Here is a 19,924-nt window from a genome sequence, read left to right on the forward strand (position 1 = left end):
AATTGAACTGCTTACTGAGCTATTCATTTCAGCAGTGTCTGTAGCATCAGAGAACTTCAAGCATATCTCTTCATTCTTTAGTACTACCTTATCCTACTTTTTTGTGTATTGATTCTTTCTGACTTGTCTCTTAAACTTTAGCTTGTGCTTTGTCACTACTAAATTGTCTATATCTGCTCTTGGATATACCTTACAATCCAGTATCTGATTTTGGAACCTCTGCGTGACCACAGTGTAATCTAACTGAAATTTTGCTGTATCTCCTGACCTTTTCCAAGTATACCTCCTCCTATTGTGATTCGTGAACTGAGTATTCACTATTTCCATCTGAAATTTATTGCAGAACTCAATTAGTATTTCTCATATCTCATTCCTAGTACAAGCCCATACTCTCGTATAACCCTTTCTTCCACTCCTTCCTCTATAAACGCATTCCAATCTCTCATGACTGTTAGATTCTCATCTCCCTTTATGTACTGAATTACCTGTTCAATATCCTCATATACTTTCCCTATCTCTCCATCTTCTGCTTGTGATGACAGCATGTATACCGGAACTGTTGTTCCTGGTGTTGGTTTGCTGTTGATTCTGATGAGAATAACCATATCACCAAACTGTTCACAGCAAACAGTCTCTGTCATACCTTCCTATTTGTAACGAAACCTATTCTCATTATCACATTTTTTGCTGCTGTTGATATTACCCTATAGTCATCTGACCAGAAATTGTTGTCTTCTTTCCATTTCATGTCACTGACCCCCACTATACCTAGATTCAGCCTTAGCAGTTTCCTTTTCAGATTTTCTAGCTTTCCTACCTCATTCAAACTTCTGACACTCCATATCCCAAGTCATAGAATGTTACTCTCTTACAGGTTATTCAGTCTTTTTCTCATGGTTACCTCCCTCTTCCAGAGAACTGAATGCAGGACTAGTCCGGAATCTTTTGCCAAAGATGGTTCTTCAATTACAGGCCACATGTCCTGTGAATATACATTTCCATTGCCTTCTGCATTCTAAAGCCACTGATTATTGCTGATTCTTTTGCCTTTACGGACAGTTTCCCACCCAAAGGGCAAGAGAGTGCCCTGAATGTCTGTCTGCACCTCCACCCTCTTTGACAAGGCCAATGGGTGACTTCTTATGCCAGAAGTCTTTGGCTCCCATGGCTGATGATTCTTATTCAATATTTGAACAGTGGTGGGGTTTGAACTTGGAGCTGTGGATGTTTTGATTATTCTAAATATTTTGTAAAGTGCATAAATGCTGCAGAGTATTTCTAATCATCTTTGCAGCTGCTAAAACAATGCTTATTTATTTCATCATAAGCATTTCATTTTATTCACTGTGAATTTTGTCAGTGGTATGGGGTCAAACAAATTTGCAATTTTAGTTTGCTTCGTGATAAAAAATGGTTCTGTTTTCAGAATACATATCACAGAGATCCATTCCACCTGTAAGCAAAAGTCAGACTAAAATACAGTAAGTAAAAGTCACACTTCAATATCTTTTGAATTAAAATGTTTTTAAATCTAGAAGTGAACCATAACTATAAATATGTTTGATTCCAGATCATTGATAATGATTTAAATGAATAAAATGAAATGCTTATAGTAAAAAAAGTATTCATTTTTTAGTAGTTGCATGGATGTATTTGAAGACCTAAATGAAGTAATACAACAGCTATTGGTACTATGACCACTTAAATGCAGGATTTATGTAAATGTTGGTCTGGCTTAGATAATAATATGGTGCCAGTTTCTCAATAAATGATTGACTGTATGATGTTATTGGCTGGTATACACCATGTGGGGTTGTTTGGTCACCCAGTACAAGTATTTTTATTTGATGCCTCTTTGCCGACTTGCACATTGATGATGATAAAATGATGGTGATGATAACACAACACCCAGTCCCTGAGTGAATAAAGTCCCTGGCCAGCTGGAAATGAAACCCAGGAACCCCTGGTCTAGAGTCAGCAATAACCACTAGACCATGAGCTGTGGACAATTTCTTCTTAATGTGTAGGTTAGTGTACTGTTCTCTATAAAAAGGGAAATGTATCCGACAGCAAGAAAGAGTAGTGACCCAGAAACTATCAAACATTATAAAAACTACTGTGTTATATTAAGAAAAGTTATTAAAAAATCCAGAAGTATGTGTATCATGTCTGAAATCAGCAACTCTGATAATAAAATTAAAACAATTTGGAATATTATTAAAAGAGAAACAGGTCAACCAAGAGCACAGGAAGACGGTATTACCATCAAATTGAATGAAAACTTTACGAACAAAAAGTCAGAAGTTGAAAATATTTTTAATAATCATTTTCTAAATGTTGTGGATGTAGTAGGATCCAGGTGTGCATTAGAAGATGCTAGGCTGTTAATGGCAGAGGCCATACCTATGCAATTTGATACAATTGAAATCTCACCCACTTCTCCCTCTGAAATTAGGAAAATAATAAACTTGCTTAAAAGCAAAAACTCACATGGAATTGGCATTTCCAGCAAAATACTAAAAGCTTGTTCTCAACAGATAAGTAAGATTCTCAGCCACCTGTGTAATAGCTCTCTGGAACAGGGCATTTTCCCTGATAGACTGAAATATGCTATTGTTATACCTTTGCATAAAAAGGGGGATAGATCTGATGTCAACAATTACCGTCCAATCTCCCTTCTAACAGCTTTATCCAAAATTTTTGAGAAAGTAATGTATTCAAGAGTAGCTTCACATATCTGTAAAAATGAAATACTAACAAAATGTCAGTTTGGTTTCCAGAATGGTTTTTCAACAGAAAATGTCATATATGCTTTCACCAATCAAATTTTAAATGATCTGAATAACCTAACACCACCCATTGGGATTTTTTTGTGATCTCTCAAAGGCTTTTGATTGTGTAAATCATGAAATTCTGCTAGACAAGCTCAAGTATTGTGGCATGAGTGGGACAGGGCACAAATGGTTTAATTCGTACCTAACTGGAAGAGTGCAGAAAGTTGAAATAAGTATTTCTCATAATATGCGAAGATCAGCACATTCCTCAAACTGGGGAACTATCAAGAATGGGGTTCCACAAGGGTCAGTCTTGGGTCCTTTGTTGTACTTATGGGTTTAGCGTGGTAGGGTTGCCGATTCCAATGATGCACGCTACACCACATGTAATAAACACTATTTTTATTTCTCGTAAGCACACATATACAGTTGTTTACATTCTGAATTCTCGGTACACGTCCGTACACTTTCACGCGCGACCACAGACTGGGGCAAAGAGCTTGCCAAAAACAAAGATATTACCCGTACCCACGACTTGGTCGATAGTCGCCACATTAGCCCCCCCCCTAGAGTGTGGAGCACAAACATAAATATTGGGGCATACATGTAAAGGGAACACCCAGGGGGGAGGGAGAGGGTGTTTAATCAGAAACCATACCTTACATTACATTACATTAGTAATTGAAGTCTTCGAGCCAGCGAGGGGGGCGGATGGTCCTGCCTGACCGGGTGAATCCTCGTACAGCAGTTGAGGGATCTGGGGAGGGGATGGTGGGTTGTGAGGGGCCAGGATAGCGGATCTGAATGCCTGTGGCGGTACGTAGGACTTTGACCGTTGATGGGTCAGTACCAACAGGCAAGGGGACAGACTGGAGGAGATGAATGTGAGTTAAGTTGTCACTGGGGAAGCTGGCTTGTTCGTAGAAGATGTACACATTACCCGGCTGCATAACAAAAAACACATTAGAGCTGCAAATAAGATCTGTGTTGACATTCACTACCACTTCCTTATACGGGTTGACAGAATCTCCACACGAGTCGTCATCGGTGACATCACACGCTCTGAGGCTGGTCCCTGATACATCACTGAATCCTAACAGGGGAGAGGCGAGGGGCTGCCTGTAGGAGGGTAAGTCATCACACGCATCACTCTGCATAGGAATGTCACACGCACCTGTAGCACTGTCACACGACTGGGAGTGGGGAACGTCACACGTGTGGGAATGGGCGTCGCTCATCCATGGACTGTCGGTAGATGCCTCATGCGAGGTGGGTGCAGCAGGGGATGGGGTCTGACTGGGTGGGGTATCGGGCAGTTCTCCCAGAGTCCATGCAGGTTTGAGGCGGCAGACGGATACCGTTTGAGGCGTGCTGTTAATGAGCACTTCGAACGTGTTGGTACGCCGTGATATGACTCTGTGCGGGCCCATATATGGAGGTCTGAGTGCTGGTCGGATGGTGTCATCACGCACCATGACGTGAGTGCACGACGCCAAGTCCTTATGCAGAAATACGGGAGGGGGCGTGTGTGGTCGAGGAGGCGGCACGCGGATGTTAGCAATTAGCTCCTTGACCTGCCCGACGAATGTCGAGTCGCAGATTTGATCTGGAGGAAGTGAAGGCTCGACTAACTCTGCTGGGAGTGTGAGGGGTTCTCCATACAGTACCTCTGCCAGGGATGCGCCAAGGTCCTCTTTGTACGCGGCCCGAACGCCTAACATTACCCATGGTAAGGCATCGGCCCACTCACCTCCGTGGCACATCAGGGAAGCTTTAAGCGTTCGGTGCCAGCGTTCCACAAGCCCATTGCTCTGGGGGTGGTATGCTGTAGTCCTAAATCGTTTCACCCCACACAGTTCACAAAGCTGTCGGAAGAGGGCAGACTCGAACTGGCGGCCCTGGTCGGTGGTGACAGAGACTGGGCAGCCGAAGCGCGAGATCCACATTAACAGCAGGGCTCGGGCCACTGCATCGGCTGTGATAGTAGTGAGAGGAATTACCTCTACCCAGCGGGTAAACCTGTCAATTGCGGACAGTATGTAACGGAAGGGGCCTGAGGGGGGTAAGGGCCCGACGATATCGATGTGTATGTGCTGGAATCTTCTTTTTGCCACATCGAACGTACCCATGGGGGGCTGTGCATGACGTCCTACTTTTGCGCGCTGACAAGCCACACATGCTCGTGCCCAACTGCGACACTGTTTTATCACCCCGGGCCAAACAAAACGTTCAGATACCAGACGTGCGGAGGTGCGAATGCCAGGGTGTGCCAAGTCGTGGATACTATTAAATATGTCCCGGCGGAGAGGTGCAGGAATCACCGGGCGTATGCATCCTGTTGAAATGTTGCACCAGATGGGTGATGAAAACCCAGGAAGTGTCCGTAACTCTAGTTTGAGTCCTGTTTTGATATCGGAACGCAATGCTGCGAGTTCAGTATCCTCTGTCTGCAATTTAGGGAGCTCACTGAGGTCCAGTTGTGAAGATAAAACCGACACCCGAGACAGAAAATCAGCGACGACATTGTCTGCGCCTCTGACGTAACGTATGTCATTCATAAACTGACATATAAGGTCCATATGCCTAAAACGTCTCGGGGATGAGTCCTTACCTGGGTTACGGAAAGCGTAAACCAATGGCTCGTGGTCGGTAAATACCACGAGATGGCGACCTTCGATATCGTCTTGGAAATATTTGATAGCAGCGTAAATAGCAAACAGTTCCCGGTCGAAGGTCGACCATTTACGTTGGGAAGCGGTCAGTTTGTGGGAGAAAAATCTGAGCGGCTGTACAACAGAACCCACGGATTGCTGAAGTACTGCCCCCACTGCTGTATCACTTGCGTCTGTAGTAAGCGAGATGGGAGCATCAGGAATGGGGTGAGCAAGCGTAACAGCTGTCTGTAAGGCTGACTTTAGATTATCAAATGCGCGACGCATATCTGGAGTCCACGTGACCGCCCGAGACCCTGATGTGTTTTTTCCTGCGAGGGCATCCGTCAGTGGGGCTTGTATGTCGGCGGCGCGGGGAATATGTTTACGGTAGTAATTTACCGTTCCAAGGAAGCGGCGGAGGCCCTGAAAATCTTTGGGCAAAGGCACCGTACTAATGGCCTCCACCTGTTCAGTTAGGGGGCGGATGCCGTCGCCAGAAACTCTGTGGCCCAGAAAAGTGACACTGGTGCGGCGGAGTTGTGACTTAGTATTGTTCACTGCGATACCGTTTGCTTTTAATAGTTGGAACACTGTATTTAAATGTTGTTCATGTTCCTCGAGGGAGGAAGAAAAAATTAACAAGTCGTCTAGGTACGCATATGTAAAGTCCAGTTTTCCAACCAGCGAGTCGATGAACCGTTGCCACGTCTGTGCAGCATTTTTAAGGCCGAATGGCATAAACAAATACTCGAACAACCCGAACGGGGTGATGATAGCGGTCTTTTCAACGTCCTCAGGTGCCATTGGCAGTTGGTGGTACGCCTTATGACAATCGACTACACTGAAAATTTGTGCCCCATGCAGCTGGGAAGCAAAGTCTTGAATATTTGGGACGGGATAATTATCTAAAATTGTTCTGGCGTTAAGCGCCCGATAGTCACCGCAGAGGCGGAAAGTGTCATCTTTCTTGGGCACCAAATGAATGGGTGATGACCAACAACTAGAAGAAGGGCGGATAGTCTTATTATCTAAAAGTTCCTGAACAATAGCTTTAGCGTGTTTAAGTTTTTCCGGATTTAAACGCCTAGCCTTTGCACGTACCGGTGGGCCTTCTGTGGTATTTATTCTGTGGACAGTACCGTTATTGATCGCGAACACCGATGGGGATGCTGGACCAGCACCCGTTGCACTGTGACTATCCTGTAATGCACACGTGTGTGTGTCCAAGGCCGGCAGTTCAGCAGCAGTGGCGGTGATCCACTGGTAGTCCTTGTCGAAGAGCTCGGTGGGGTACCTGGTAGCGTCGCAGGTACAGCTTCCGTCCGGCAGTAGAAATGTCACGCGGCGTCGGCTGCAGGTGCGAGGAAGTGGTGCGGGGGTTGGGGGCGTGGCCGTGTGCGACAGCTGGGCGGTCTGCTTACGCGCGTCCGTGAGCTTGGCTTGCACGGCGGCGATGCGTAAGCGGAGGGCCCCATTGCTGTCCCGAAGTTCGTCGTTGTGTGATCTAAGAGAAAGCACTGCAACAGCAGTTTCCGCTAGCTCACACAGCAGAATGGCGCTTTCGGATGAGAGGGGTAAGATATCTGAACCGGTGGTACGGTCTCCCAAGTTAAAGGTTAGTGTACCTCGTTGTAGGCTGGGTGACAGTGCGTGGGCTAAGAGAAAATCTACCCCAAGCACGGGTTCATCCACATCCGCGATGACGAAAGTCCACTGTAAGGGCGTATTAATGTCCTGCAGTTTAAGGCTTAAATTCGTTATTCCATGAGAGCGGATCAGGGAATTATTGGCGGATCGAAGCGGGGGGCAAGGCTGAAGCTCGAATTTAATACCTGCGGACAAAGGTATCACACTAACCTCGGCCCCCGTGTCGACTAGAAATGAAAGGCAAGACACTGCATCTTTCACGTACAAGCGTCCTGGCGCGTGAGGAGAAGAAGTATTTAGTGATAGGCGTCTGTGCGGTGCAACGCGGCCCGTAGCGCCTGAATTGGGTCGCATTATTAGTTTGGGAACGCGCATGGAGAACGACATTTCTTAGCCGCGTCGCCAAAGCGGGAGTGGAAATAACACCAAGCGGGGCGGCGCGTGGCGTCGCCCGTCGCGCTGGTTGAGGTCGAAGCGGCAGTGGAGGGGGACTTGTTTGTAGTTCCCTCCGATGGCGACGCTGCAGTAGTGCTGGTAGGAGAGGAGTTACTGCGGCGGTTGCCAGGCGGCGTTGGCTCCGCGCGCATGCGTGGAGCGAGTCGTGCGCACTCTGTACTGCAGGATGGGAACTGCCGCGCAGGTGTGCCAACCCCTGAGGCCTGAGGGCACCCTGGGGGGGTATGCGGGGGGGGGGGGGGGGGGGGGGCAGAATGTTGTAAACCTGGTCTGCGATCGTCAGTTTGGCATCTAGTGGGGCCGAAGTTACATGTAGAAGGTGAAGTTGAACTTGCGGGGGAAGTTTCAGCAACCAGATGGTCCAAAGTGTAATGTCCGGCATGTGATGCGTGTCAATCATAGCGCGGAGATGACGCCAGAGTTGCGACGGGGACCTGGATCCCAGCAATTCCTGACTGATGAGGCGGATAGCTTCCTCTGTCGATGTGGATAGTCGCTCGAGGATGGTGCGTCGGGCGAACGCATATTTGTCCGTAGCGGGGGGCGAAGCCACAATGTCGCAGATCAGATCCAGTTCGTCATGGAGGTGACACAGTAAGCATAGGAACTTCGAATTGTCGTCGGCGACGCCGTGTAGCTGCAGGACGTGGTCGACCAAGGCAAACCATGTGCGTGGGTGATCCTTGCGAAGGGGTGGTAGCTTCGGCCAACGGGTGGGAAAGTCTTGACATAAATGTTTATCAGAAACTGTCTCACCCTGTCCATAGTTCTGCAACGTAATTGTCTCGGGTGCAGTAGCGGTGCACCAGCTTCCGCCACTGTCAGTGGCACGCGGCACGGTAGGCGCGGCTGGCTCGACCTTGGTCGAGAAATCAACGAATCGAGCGGTCGACGGAGTAACGCCGACGGGCGTAGAATGGACCGGCGCGGTAGAATCGACCGTAGTCGACCGATGTGCGGCGAACGACGGAATACAGTTTCCGGGCCCCTCCCCTACAGGTGCATTAAAATAGTTAAAATCACCTAATGTTTGTGGAACACATGCGGCAGGAACGGCGTGTGCCATCGGAAACACTCGTAAAGCGGACGCTGGTGGTGTAGGGGGGGTTGGTGCAAAATCCGGAGTTCCGGCAGAAATATGAACTCTCCTGCCTTGAGCGTCCGGCTCGATTTGTACAGTCACTGATTCGGGTGGAAAATTCACACTTGCACTTGGGAAACCTGTAAACATAATCACTGGGGTTTGAGCACATTGCGTCGGCTGTTGAGCACTCGGAACACGTGGCTGTGGAATTGTGTAAACACTGTCCTGTTGAGTACAGCTAGTCGATGTGTTCGGAACCTGCGTAGAACTATTGCGGACGCCCGGTGGATAATTGTAAAACCATGCCGAAGCGTCCGTTGGAACACTTAGTTGGCACGTGTTCGGTGTAGCAGGCGGCAAGCGATCCATTGTGTACTGCTCGATGGTATAAGATTTCGTTGTAGCACTCGCGAACAAAATTCGGGGTCACCAGTATGGGTTTAGCGTGGTAGGGTTGCCGATTCCAATGATGCACGCTACACCACATGTAATAAACACTATTTTTATTTCTCGTAAGCACACATATACAGTTGTTTACATTCTGAATTCTCGGTACACGTCCGTACACTTTCACGCGCGACCACAGAATGGGGCAAAGAGCTTGCCAAAAACAAAGATATTACCCGTGACTTGGTCGATAGTCGCCACATACTTAATATATATTAATGACTTGCCAGTCTATATTCATGAAGAGGCAAAGTTAGTTCTCTTTGCTGATGATTCAAGTATAGTAATCACACCTGACAAACAAGAATTAACTGATGAAATTCTCAATACCATCTTTCAGAAAATTACTAAGTGGTTCCTTGCAAATGGACTCTCACTGAATTTTGATAAGACACAGTACATACAGTTCCGTACAGTGAATGGTATGATGCCATTAATAAATATAGACCTTAATCAGAAGCATATAGCTAAGGTAGAATATTCCTAATTTTTAGGTGTGTCCATTGATGAGAGATTAAATTGGAAGAAACACATTGATGATCTGCTGAAACGTTTGAGTTCAGCTACTTATGCAATAAGGGTCATTGCAAATTTTGGTGATAAACATCTTAGTAAATTAGCTTACTACACCTATTTTCATTCATTGCTTTCATATGGCATCATATTTTGGGGTAATTCATCACTAAGGAATAAAGTATTTATTTGCACAAAAGCGTGTAATCAGAATAATAGCTGGAGTCCACCCAAGATCATCCTGCAGACATTTATTTAAGGATCTAGGGATGTTCACAGTAGCTTCTCAGTATATATACTCTCTTATGAAATTTGTTACTAACAACAAAGCCCAATTCAAAAGTAATAGCAGTGTGCATAACTACAATACTAGGAGAAAGGATGATCTTCACTATTCAGGATTAAATCTAACTTTGGCACAAAAAGGGGTGAATTATACTGGCACTAAAGTTTTTGGTCACATACCAAATAGTATCAAAAGTCTGACAGATAACAAACAAGTATTTAAGAAGAAATTAAAAGAATTTCTGAATGACAACTCCTTCTACTCCATAGAGGAATTTTTAGATATAAATTAAGAAAAAAAATATAAAAAAATAAAAAATAAAAAAAATAAAAAAATAAAAGAAATAAAAAAACACAAAAAAATAAAAAAGTTGTTATATTAACTTAAGTATGTTGTTAAATTAACTTAATTATGTCATGTATTGGAAAATTTGACTCGTTCCACATCATTACGAAATATCATATTCATGATCCATGGAACTAGTATTAATCTAATCTAACCTTAATTAGGGAGCAGGAATTTTCTAATTTATTTAATATTTTGATGTGATGATAGTTTTTTCACTGATTTGCACTCAGTTTTGAGGTCAACAGGATAAAGAGATAAATCTGTATGTGTAAATGAAAGTTTATATTTAAACATCAAAATTAATAATGCCAAGACAAAAGACAAATGATCTACAGTGTTATCAGCTTTTAACTAATAATGAAATAGCTGCTGTGAGTGTAGAATTCCATACCAAAGTATTTAAGCTTTATTAAGGAAACATTACATGGTTATTTCAGGTGTTATTTCACCCCAATAGTGGAGCAGCAGGACCAGAAGGTGAAATTGGGGCAGTAAGAATTCAGGAGTACAAAGTTGTATACTACTCTGGTAAGCTGACAATTATTTAACACTATTTGAGGAATACCTTTGATGCTTTACTAACACCACGAAGGAGTTATATAAATTAGCCACAAACTGGTATTCATAAAAGTATCAATGTAAAATTGTAACTTTAGCAGCTGATGAAAGAATGTGTGACATTGCAGTGCAATTGTGAGGACAGTACTGGCAAGGGGCACATTGATACTAGGGCACAAAGTCTTTGCAAATTTCATTCAGTGTACTCAGTTGGGCAGTAACTATACCTCACAGACAGGCATGTGAGCAATATATGCAGATGTCAGCATTTGAGATAGGACGTGTATCTGGCTCAAAGAAGCTGGTTGGAGTAATCAGTGAATGGCTTGGCAACTGAGTAGGAGTGATATGCCACTATTCAATGAAATTGGCATGAATGGGTGAACCATGGTCAAATACAGCATCAAGAAGGACGCAGTCGAGCTAGAGAGATGACAGAATGAGAGGACTGAGCAGTCATCAGAGAGGTACTCAAGAGCCCTGGATTCATCATCATCATCATTGATCTGATGTGCAGCTGGTGCTTCACTGACCACAAGAACCATTAATAGGCAGTTCACAGAAAGGGGGATGAGATTATGGTGGTCCTTGCACCAACTACCATTGATCTCTGTACAACAGTAAGCCCATTTGCTGTGCTGTCATGCACATTTGGCCCGGAATCTCATCAACAGGAGAAGAATTGTCTTCAGTGATGAGTCCCATGACCAGAAAAGACATGGAGATGCCCTAGACAGTGGTGGAATAACAAACCAGACTGTCACCCGCATGTGGACTGGCAACCAGGAGTGATGGCCCGGAGAGCCGTTTCATTTCATGGCACCCCATTGGTTGTCACGCATGGCACCCTTACAGCACAGCTGCCCATTGATGATATTCTACACCCTGTTTTGTTGCCCATCATGGTAAGCCATCCTGGGCTTACATTTCAGCAAGATAATGTCTGCCTGCACACAGCAAGAGTTTATTCTGCTTGTCTTTGGGCTTGCCAATCATTGCCTTGTCCAGCAATGTTACCAGTCTCTCCCCAATTGAGAACATTTGGAGTATAATAAGCAGCCCCCCCTCCCCCCAACCAGTTCCAGATTTTTACGGTCTAATGGGCCAATTGGACAGAATTTGGCGTGCCCTGAGGAGGAAGGGCCAGAGGTGGAGCAGCGTGTTACTGACTTGCTCAATTTGTGAAGCTCATTTTCTTTGGATAAATTATTGAATTTTTCTGAAACTGCAATCATTTATTTATCTGTACATGCACATCACATCTATTTATTTCATCCCATTTGGATAATTCCTTCATGGTGTATCTTTTGGTTTTGGTTTAGAGTGTATTTTAAAATTAATATGTTAATGGAAAGTCCTTGGCAGAATATAAAAAAAAAAAAAAAAAAAAAAAAAAAAGACGTTTCTTTTCTTGTGGCCAAAATTCTTCACGTTCATCTTGAAGGACTAAGAAAATACCACTCTTCTCCATGACAAATGTTCTCCAAAATTACTTTCTTCTGAAATACTTTGCTTGCTATTGCCCAAGTGTGTGATACATCCTTCATACTTGGACCATCATCAAGTATTCTGCTGCCCAAAATAGAAAAACTCATTTACTGCTTGTAATATCTCATATCCTAATCTAATTCCCACATCACCGTCTGATTAAATATGAGTATGTTCCCTTACCCTTGTTTTATTAGTGTTGGTGTCACTCTTGTTACTTCTTTTCAAGATACAATCCATTATGTTCAACATATCTTCCACATTATTTGCTGTCTCTGTATAATGTGGCATGTATTTGCAACCAGAAATAAGTAATGATGTATCTGCTTGTCCTGTCTGGAAGCTCAGCATGAATAAAATAATTCGGTAGAAATTTATTACATTATTTATTCTTTGAGGTAGGTTGCAAATTTGCTGGCTCGATTTATCACCAAAATAAGTAAGAGCATACGCAGTCTCAAGTAATAGCCACTCCATATAGAAACATGAATACATTATACTTTGTAAATACTGACATTTTTCTTTTTCTGCACTTCAAATTCTCAAGTATCTTTTAAGATCTGAATGGTGACTTTTAGTGAAAGGATCTCTAATAATTAATAATGGAGTATTATGAATTTCAGATAATTAACAGTTTTATTACTATAGTACTGTAAAACTGCCTTTTTACACTTTTCAGTAGAGTGACCCAAAAAAGTGCAAAATTCTGGAAAGTGATTACAGGAAAGCATAGGAAAAACAATAAGCAAAAATAAATAAATTGCTCTTATTGTCATACTCTTTACATTGTTCAAAATATGAAAATAAAACAATTTAAATTTTGTCTATTTAAAAAATCTGAAATAATTAATTGTTTTTGATCTTTCTAATAGCAATTAGCTATACTTGTTTCTCCACTGTATACAAAGCACCAGCCACAAAGGAAATGGCGAAGCGCTGACACATGCAAATGCCCACGCATGTTTCCTTCTTCATTCCGATCATGTCCAGTGGTGTAAATAAAACACAGAAGTAAAAGTCTTTCATATTCTTGTTCTAATGTGAGACTTATTATTGAGAATCATTATAAAATTGTGCTAAATAAAACTTGAAACCCAATACTGATTAAAACACTAAAGTTGACAGTCTTTGTAAACCGAGAACAACAGACACAAAATCTACAGCTTGTAGTCGACAAGGAGGTCACTTGGCTCTAGGACATCCTGGATGAGAAAGAGGGTGGAAATTACTGTGATGTTAAGGAGCATATTGAGCAGGAATGTTTACATCTGACGTAAGATCATACCAACCTAAGACTGAATGCCTAGTATGGATTAGCGTGTTTCACATAGAAGTAACAACAATTTGTGAAAGCCCATTATAGAGACTGCCATGTTCAAATAAGGCTTTTATTTTTATAAATGACTGTGAAATTAAATTAAAGCTGTTGTAATACAATGCAGTGAGAAGAAGGAAGGTTGTCAGATTGTGATTCTCATCAAGGCTGTGACTCAGCACCACCCTTCCAAATACTGTGAACCTATAACACATGTGGCCGTGACCCAACACACTGACACTGGAAATCTTGCTTACTGTGCTAATGTTACATTACACAATCAATAACTTTGTATGTAGCCTGTGTTTTCTACTTTGTTTCAGGGCTGGCTTTGAGCAGGAATACGATGCACTTTTTGCAGAAATCTGTATAAAAATCAATGTTAACCATTGTGATAATGTCAAAGTAGTAGTAGTAGTAGTAGTAGTAGTAGTAGTAATAGTAGTAGCTTTATTCATCTCTAGATCTCTTTTTGCAAGGATATAGAACATGTAAAAGTATTTACAAGTTTAGATCAATTTAAAATAAGCTAATTCGTATACACACACATTTACGGACTTCTAGTTAGAGACAATCATTAGATTTTTTATAAATAACTTATTAAATAATGTAATGCCACATTGTTCACTCATATCTCACTATCAGTCACTGCACACACTATACACACTTTGTTTCATAACACTTCACTCACTACACACACAAATGCACGCACACTGGTGGTCTCTGGGCCTTTTTCTGTACTGCTACTTCCCATTTGCTATCCTGAAAAACTGAGTCAGCATCCCTCTATAATGAGTGAGATGTTGAGCTCAGAAAGAGGAAGAGGTGTTAGTATTGTGCTATGCATAGCTTGGGGGTAAGTACTTCTAGAAAGGAAAAAAAGAAGGAAAAAAACATAATGTGAAAGTGTTATGTGGAATGTTGGATGTTTTATAATCATTATTATTATTTATTTGTATAACATTTTTTTATCAAACCCCTGCTCTGTTTTATATAAGTAATCCTACAATGCATAAAATGTACTGCATAACAGGTACTTTTTAGCTGTCTTTTCTAATAAGTGTATTTTTGCAGTTTATTGTACAGTTTTATTCCTTGGTAGAAAATGCTGTTTTGAGTTTTATGTTTATTTTTGCTTGATAAATGTAAGTTGAGTCTAGCTCGTGTTGCATGGTCATGGACAGAGCTGTTTGTGCAGTAATTACCAATGTTATTTTTGATGTGTATAACTGACTGGTAAATGTATTCACATGAAGCAGTTAAAATCTCCAGTGTTTTGAACAGATCTTTACAATGAGCTCAACTAGTATTTTTGGTTATTATTCTTATGGCTCTTTTCTGGAGTTTGAAAACTGTGTTCATATTTCGTGCATTTGTTCCCCAAAAAAGAATACCATGGCTAAGAATTGAGTGTACATATGAATAGTATGTAACTAAAAGATATTGCATGTTACACACTGATGGTAGGATTCCAAGGGCATAACATACTGATTACATTCTATTTGCAAGTACCTTTGTGTGTTCACAACACTTCACCTGAGAATCAATATTCATTCCTAGAAATTTTGCATTTGTTAAACAGTTTATAGAGGTGCCATCTACATTTAATTTAACATTGTCATTCTTCCTCTTCAAACTTAAATTGAAGGCATTAGTTTTCTTTATGTTCAATATCATTTTATTGCTTATTGACCAATCATAAACTTCCCTGAGAGTTTCATTTGCTTTCTCGGCAAGGAGTTCTCTTGTTTTCTCAGTGACTGTGATATTTCTGTCATCAGCGAAGAGAATTTTTTCACCATGAAAACTTAAAAAGTGTCAAATGTTGTAACACAGTATTGTTAATGATGGGAAAACATTTTATTAAGAGAATAGGTTCTGTTAAGACTGACAAAAATGAAAGTAAAAAGTGGAAAATGTAAAAATGAGGTTTTTCTGTGTAATACAAGTATCTTCTCTTCTGACTTTGTCGGTTTGTTTTATTACTACAGTATAATAAAAGTCCCTTCTCTTCTGACTGAATCGGTTAAGGAACAAGAAAAAAATGGCCTTGTAAAATGGCTGTTTATTGGTTTTATAACTTCAGTTAACTGGCAAATAAGACTACAATACAACTACAGTTTGAATTGCTACTTCATATTGCCTCTGGAATACTCTGTAATCACTAACAGAGATCACAAACATCACAAATTATATTATAATATTACAATATGTTACATCTCACAGAATTACAATGCCAACAGTAACACTTAAAAGCTTTGTTTTTTCTCCTGAAGTTTAATTCCTTTTCCAAAATTCTCTCGATTTCCTTTACTGGTTACTCATTGTACAGACTGAATAACATTGGGATAAGCTACAACCCTGCTCGCACTCTTCTCAACTACTGCCTCCCTTTCATTTCCTTCTACTCCCATGTTTCATCTTCACTCGTGTTCAGCTTCAAGGATCTTCTCAGTGAGACATACCCACGGAAGGTAATTAACACAGAATGGAAGTCAACAGTGGATGCAGCTGAGTAGGCACCTCCGTAGCTGCATGAATGTAAGCAGAAGGGCAGCACCAGCACTGTAGATGGTGCCACACACAGCACAGTGCTCAAGCATCTGCGATAAACATAGTCAAAATTATCACTGCATGTTCAAAGTCAGTAGGTCAGTTGTCACACAAAACAACAAACTTACAATTTCCATGGAAAGAAATGTAGTTAGCCCTCAGCAAGTCTGTTTCTCTCATTAAATGCCACCTCCAGCTAACTAATGTCTCCACACACCAATATGAGGCCTCTTCCTACCAAGTATGTGCATGTTCACTAAACTGCAACACTTGCCTTGAAAACTGGAAATTGACTACATTATCAGAATTCCACAACTGTATCTGAGAATGCAGTTTTGATTTCTTACAAGCATCCCATAGACAAAAAACATCGTTGTGTATCATGAAGAGTCACTAGCTTCTTGTTCCAAAAATGTTGACCACTTTTAGACAACATCTCTGACCCAGAGGACCCATCAATTTGCTTCCTACATCCAGGAGGGCTGCCTGCTAACACGCCAATTTAGCGAGTTACTAAGAGCTCTACAGAACTGTGTTACCATTCAGATCTGATAGCCGATCAGCCTCAGGAGCAGAATGCAGGCGTTTTTTATACTAATAGCATTCCCTGAAAGTCATTTTGTGAGTTTATTTCCAACAGGTGCTGGAAAATATGTGTTCATGAGAAAGGCACTAGGCCAAGTGGCAGCCAAGCAGGCTGCAACCGCAAACTACATTAGGCAGATTACAGGAGATGAATCCATGTGATTAAAGGTGAACAAAGGTCCCTACCACCAGACGCCAGCTCTTGAGTCCCAAACAGCCAAGAGGGTGACTTCACAGTGCTGCTATAACATTGCCACCTGTGATGAAGAGAAACTGACTTTATATTCTGAATCTGTCTTTGGTGGTAACATGATAAGAGAACTGGGGTAAAATTATACCTTTGGTTTAATCTCAATTACTTTCATAAAAGTCAAGAATGATAATAAAACTGTTCAAGATAAGAAAAAGGATAGTTGCTGAGTCACAGAAAGGCTTTCGTGGTCAGTAAGGCCATGGACATGTGAGAAGATAGTACACTTACTGCTATTTGCTATACTGTTGCTATGCTCCAAGTCAACTTAATAATTTGTAATGGTGTCTTGTAGCCATTTAGTTAATTCTGCTGGTTAGTGAGGTGACCATAACTGAGGTAATAATTTAGTGACTGTGTATGTTGAATCAGCATGTGATGTTTAATCAGTTTTTAAATATTGCTGATGTGTTTCCACGTGATGGATACTTGGATTGGGTCCACAGCTGTATAATCCATTTTGTAGGGAGGAAGAAAATTCATTGAACATTTACAGTTTTTCTTTTAAGTTTACTTGCCAACTGGTTTTCAAAACTTATATTTGTATTGGTTAAAAAAAGATTTATAGGAATGCTTCTAGTTTTGCTGTTACAATGTGCCATTTTGCTCACTTTGTCTCACACATTGAGGAGCTACCATAATTTTTGCATCAGCCTTCATACACATACTGTTTTCTAAAATTTAAACATTGTCAAACTGTTGGTTGTTTGTAGGTGCAGAATTAATTTGCTTATAATCTTTTGCATTGTTTTGATTTTTTCTTGTGGTTATTGTTCAAAATTGCTTCTGTGAAAACTAGTAGCTGACCTTATGCCAACATTTCATTATCCATTTGTACAGGTGGCTCCCCAGAATGTGGTGGCCGCACTGGTCCTTCAGTATCACATATTTCGTCTCCACTTGTGTTTAACCTCAAGAATGACCCTGGTGAGACATACCCACTGAAGGTAACCAGCTCAGAATGGAAGGCAACAGTGCATGCAGCTGGGCAAGCACTTGCGTGGCTCCATGAAAATGTGCAGCAGGACAACACCAGCACTGTAGACTACACTAAAGAGCACAGTGCTCGGCCATGTTGTGATAAATACAGTCCAATTTGTCGCTGCCCCTGGGATTAGGCCAGTGTTCTGCACTTTGACTAGAAAAAAGAGCCAACACTAGTCTAAAGATAGTGTGAATGCTGTTTTCTGTTACATATTTCTGTGCCCCCCACATTGATCCATTGTCAGTTACGTGGTTTCCTTTCCCTTATTTTATACACTTTTCCTGAAACAGTTACATCCACATTGTAAGATACTCACATTAAGTCTTGCAGTTAAAATAGGTTTCCATTGAACAGAACTTTAATTAGCTTACTATTGTCATTAAAAAGAAAGCATCATAAACGGATAACAACACACTCTGTAAGCTGTAAAGTTTAGAAATAATTGAAAATTTCAAACAGTTTTTGTAGCTGTTAGCAACTGATATAATATCATTGTATAACACAAAAGTGAGCTATCTAATGTTGAAATGGAAGCCCAACTGAAATCAGACCTTTTTGGTAACTCCTTTAAAGAAACTTTGTTTCAGATTAAAACTGTGTGTCAGACTGAGACTCAAACTCAGGACCTTTGCCTTTCATGGGTAAGTGCTCTACCAACTGAGCTACCCAGGCACAACTCATGCCCCATCCTCACAACTTTACTTCTGCCAGTTCCTCGTCTCCTACCTTCCAAACTTTACAGAAGCTCTCCTGTGAACCTTGCAGAACTAGCCCTCCTGAAAGAAAGGATACTGCGGAGACATGATATGTGGAGACAATGTATGTGGCCAGCAAGTTGACATACTTTTTACTGAAAAATGTACATAACTGTAAAGTAACTGATTCATTCTACATGGAGGATCTTTAGTACAATACATGGAACTTGCAAATAAGTAAACTAAACAGCACTAGTTGCTGGACCTTGTTTCTTTTTTTCTATCTCTGTCAATGTTGTGAAGTGTGAGTTAGATATCAGTGACTTATGTAAATTAGTAACACATGACTCTTCAAATGTTGAATAATGATAATTTACTCTGATTATATTAAGTCTTTCCTGGAACAGTTAAATTTTTCTATAAATTATTTCATCTATTTCCATTTAAAATGTGTCAAAATGATGTTATCCAGAGCACCATTATAAAGAAATTTAATTACTATTAAATTTTTCATTCCAACAGTGTGACGGAAGGAACTAAAGGTTTCATTTCATACTATGAAAGCTTGTAAAAAAACTGTAAATTTTTGAGAACATAATATAATTACTCTGCCAGGCAAGGGGAGACTCCAGTTCTGTTTCTATAATAAATTTATCTGATTGAGATACCCTGTTCTCTCTGAAACTGCTACATCTTATTGGATGATTGTCAATCTAAATTTTACAGTTAGTAATGGTTTCCTCAGGAAAAAATACAATTAACATGTTAATGTATTCAATATTTTAACAGAAAAAATTTTACAGACACATATTGAAAGTGAACTGGCTGAACTTCATATGGACTCAGTATGATATTCAGGAAATTTATTTCTGGGTTCATCAATTTATCTTGGCTGCAGAGCACAGAATATGGAGCATAGTCTGACTAGCCAGTTGAGGTTGCTATGAAGGAAGGCACTGAAAACACTCATGATACAATAAAAGGCAAAAGGAAAAAGATTTGTGGAATGACAAGGTAACACATAAAAAATGTTGATGAACGCGTACTTCTCAAATTTTCCATAGTTAGATGTGTGCAGGTCATGCAGCCAGTTTCGTGTTAACTCAGGGAATATGCAATTTTTTCTGGGTTACTCATGCTTCTGAAGTGTCATCACTGTCACATTAGTGCACTGAGTCATTGAGTCAAAATGTTTGTGACAACTCCCTAAAAGTGGCACAGGAAATCATTCCCATGATTACCATCAAAATCCTGTCCTCTTTTCCTAAGCATCTGCAGATAAAAAT

At 41.2% G+C, this 19,924-nt stretch overlaps 1 protein-coding gene across 5 annotated transcripts in view; it reads left to right on the forward strand.

Moving 5' to 3' along the window:
- Positions 1-18,880, forward strand: part of LOC124776548 (arylsulfatase G-like) — a 127,677-nt gene extending 108,797 nt beyond the window's left edge. For 3 of the 5 annotated variants that reach the window (XM_047251581.1, XM_047251582.1, XM_047251579.1), the window contains 2 exons: positions 10,647-10,737; positions 17,799-18,880. In XM_047251581.1, coding sequence (XP_047107537.1) covers positions 10,647-10,737; positions 17,799-18,076 — 369 coding nt within the window. In that variant the 3' untranslated portion in view covers positions 18,077-18,880. Of the gene's footprint in view, positions 1-1,426; positions 1,482-10,646; positions 10,738-13,893; positions 13,979-17,798 lie in introns of those variants that run through there. The other 2 variants (XR_007015632.1, XM_047251583.1) reach the window with 2 other exon arrangements.
- Positions 18,881-19,924: the final 1,044 nt, after the last annotated feature.

The sequence above is a fragment of the Schistocerca piceifrons genome, chromosome 2 (genome assembly GCF_021461385.2).
Source record: "Schistocerca piceifrons isolate TAMUIC-IGC-003096 chromosome 2, iqSchPice1.1, whole genome shotgun sequence".
NCBI lineage: Eukaryota > Metazoa > Arthropoda > Insecta > Orthoptera > Acrididae > Schistocerca > Schistocerca piceifrons.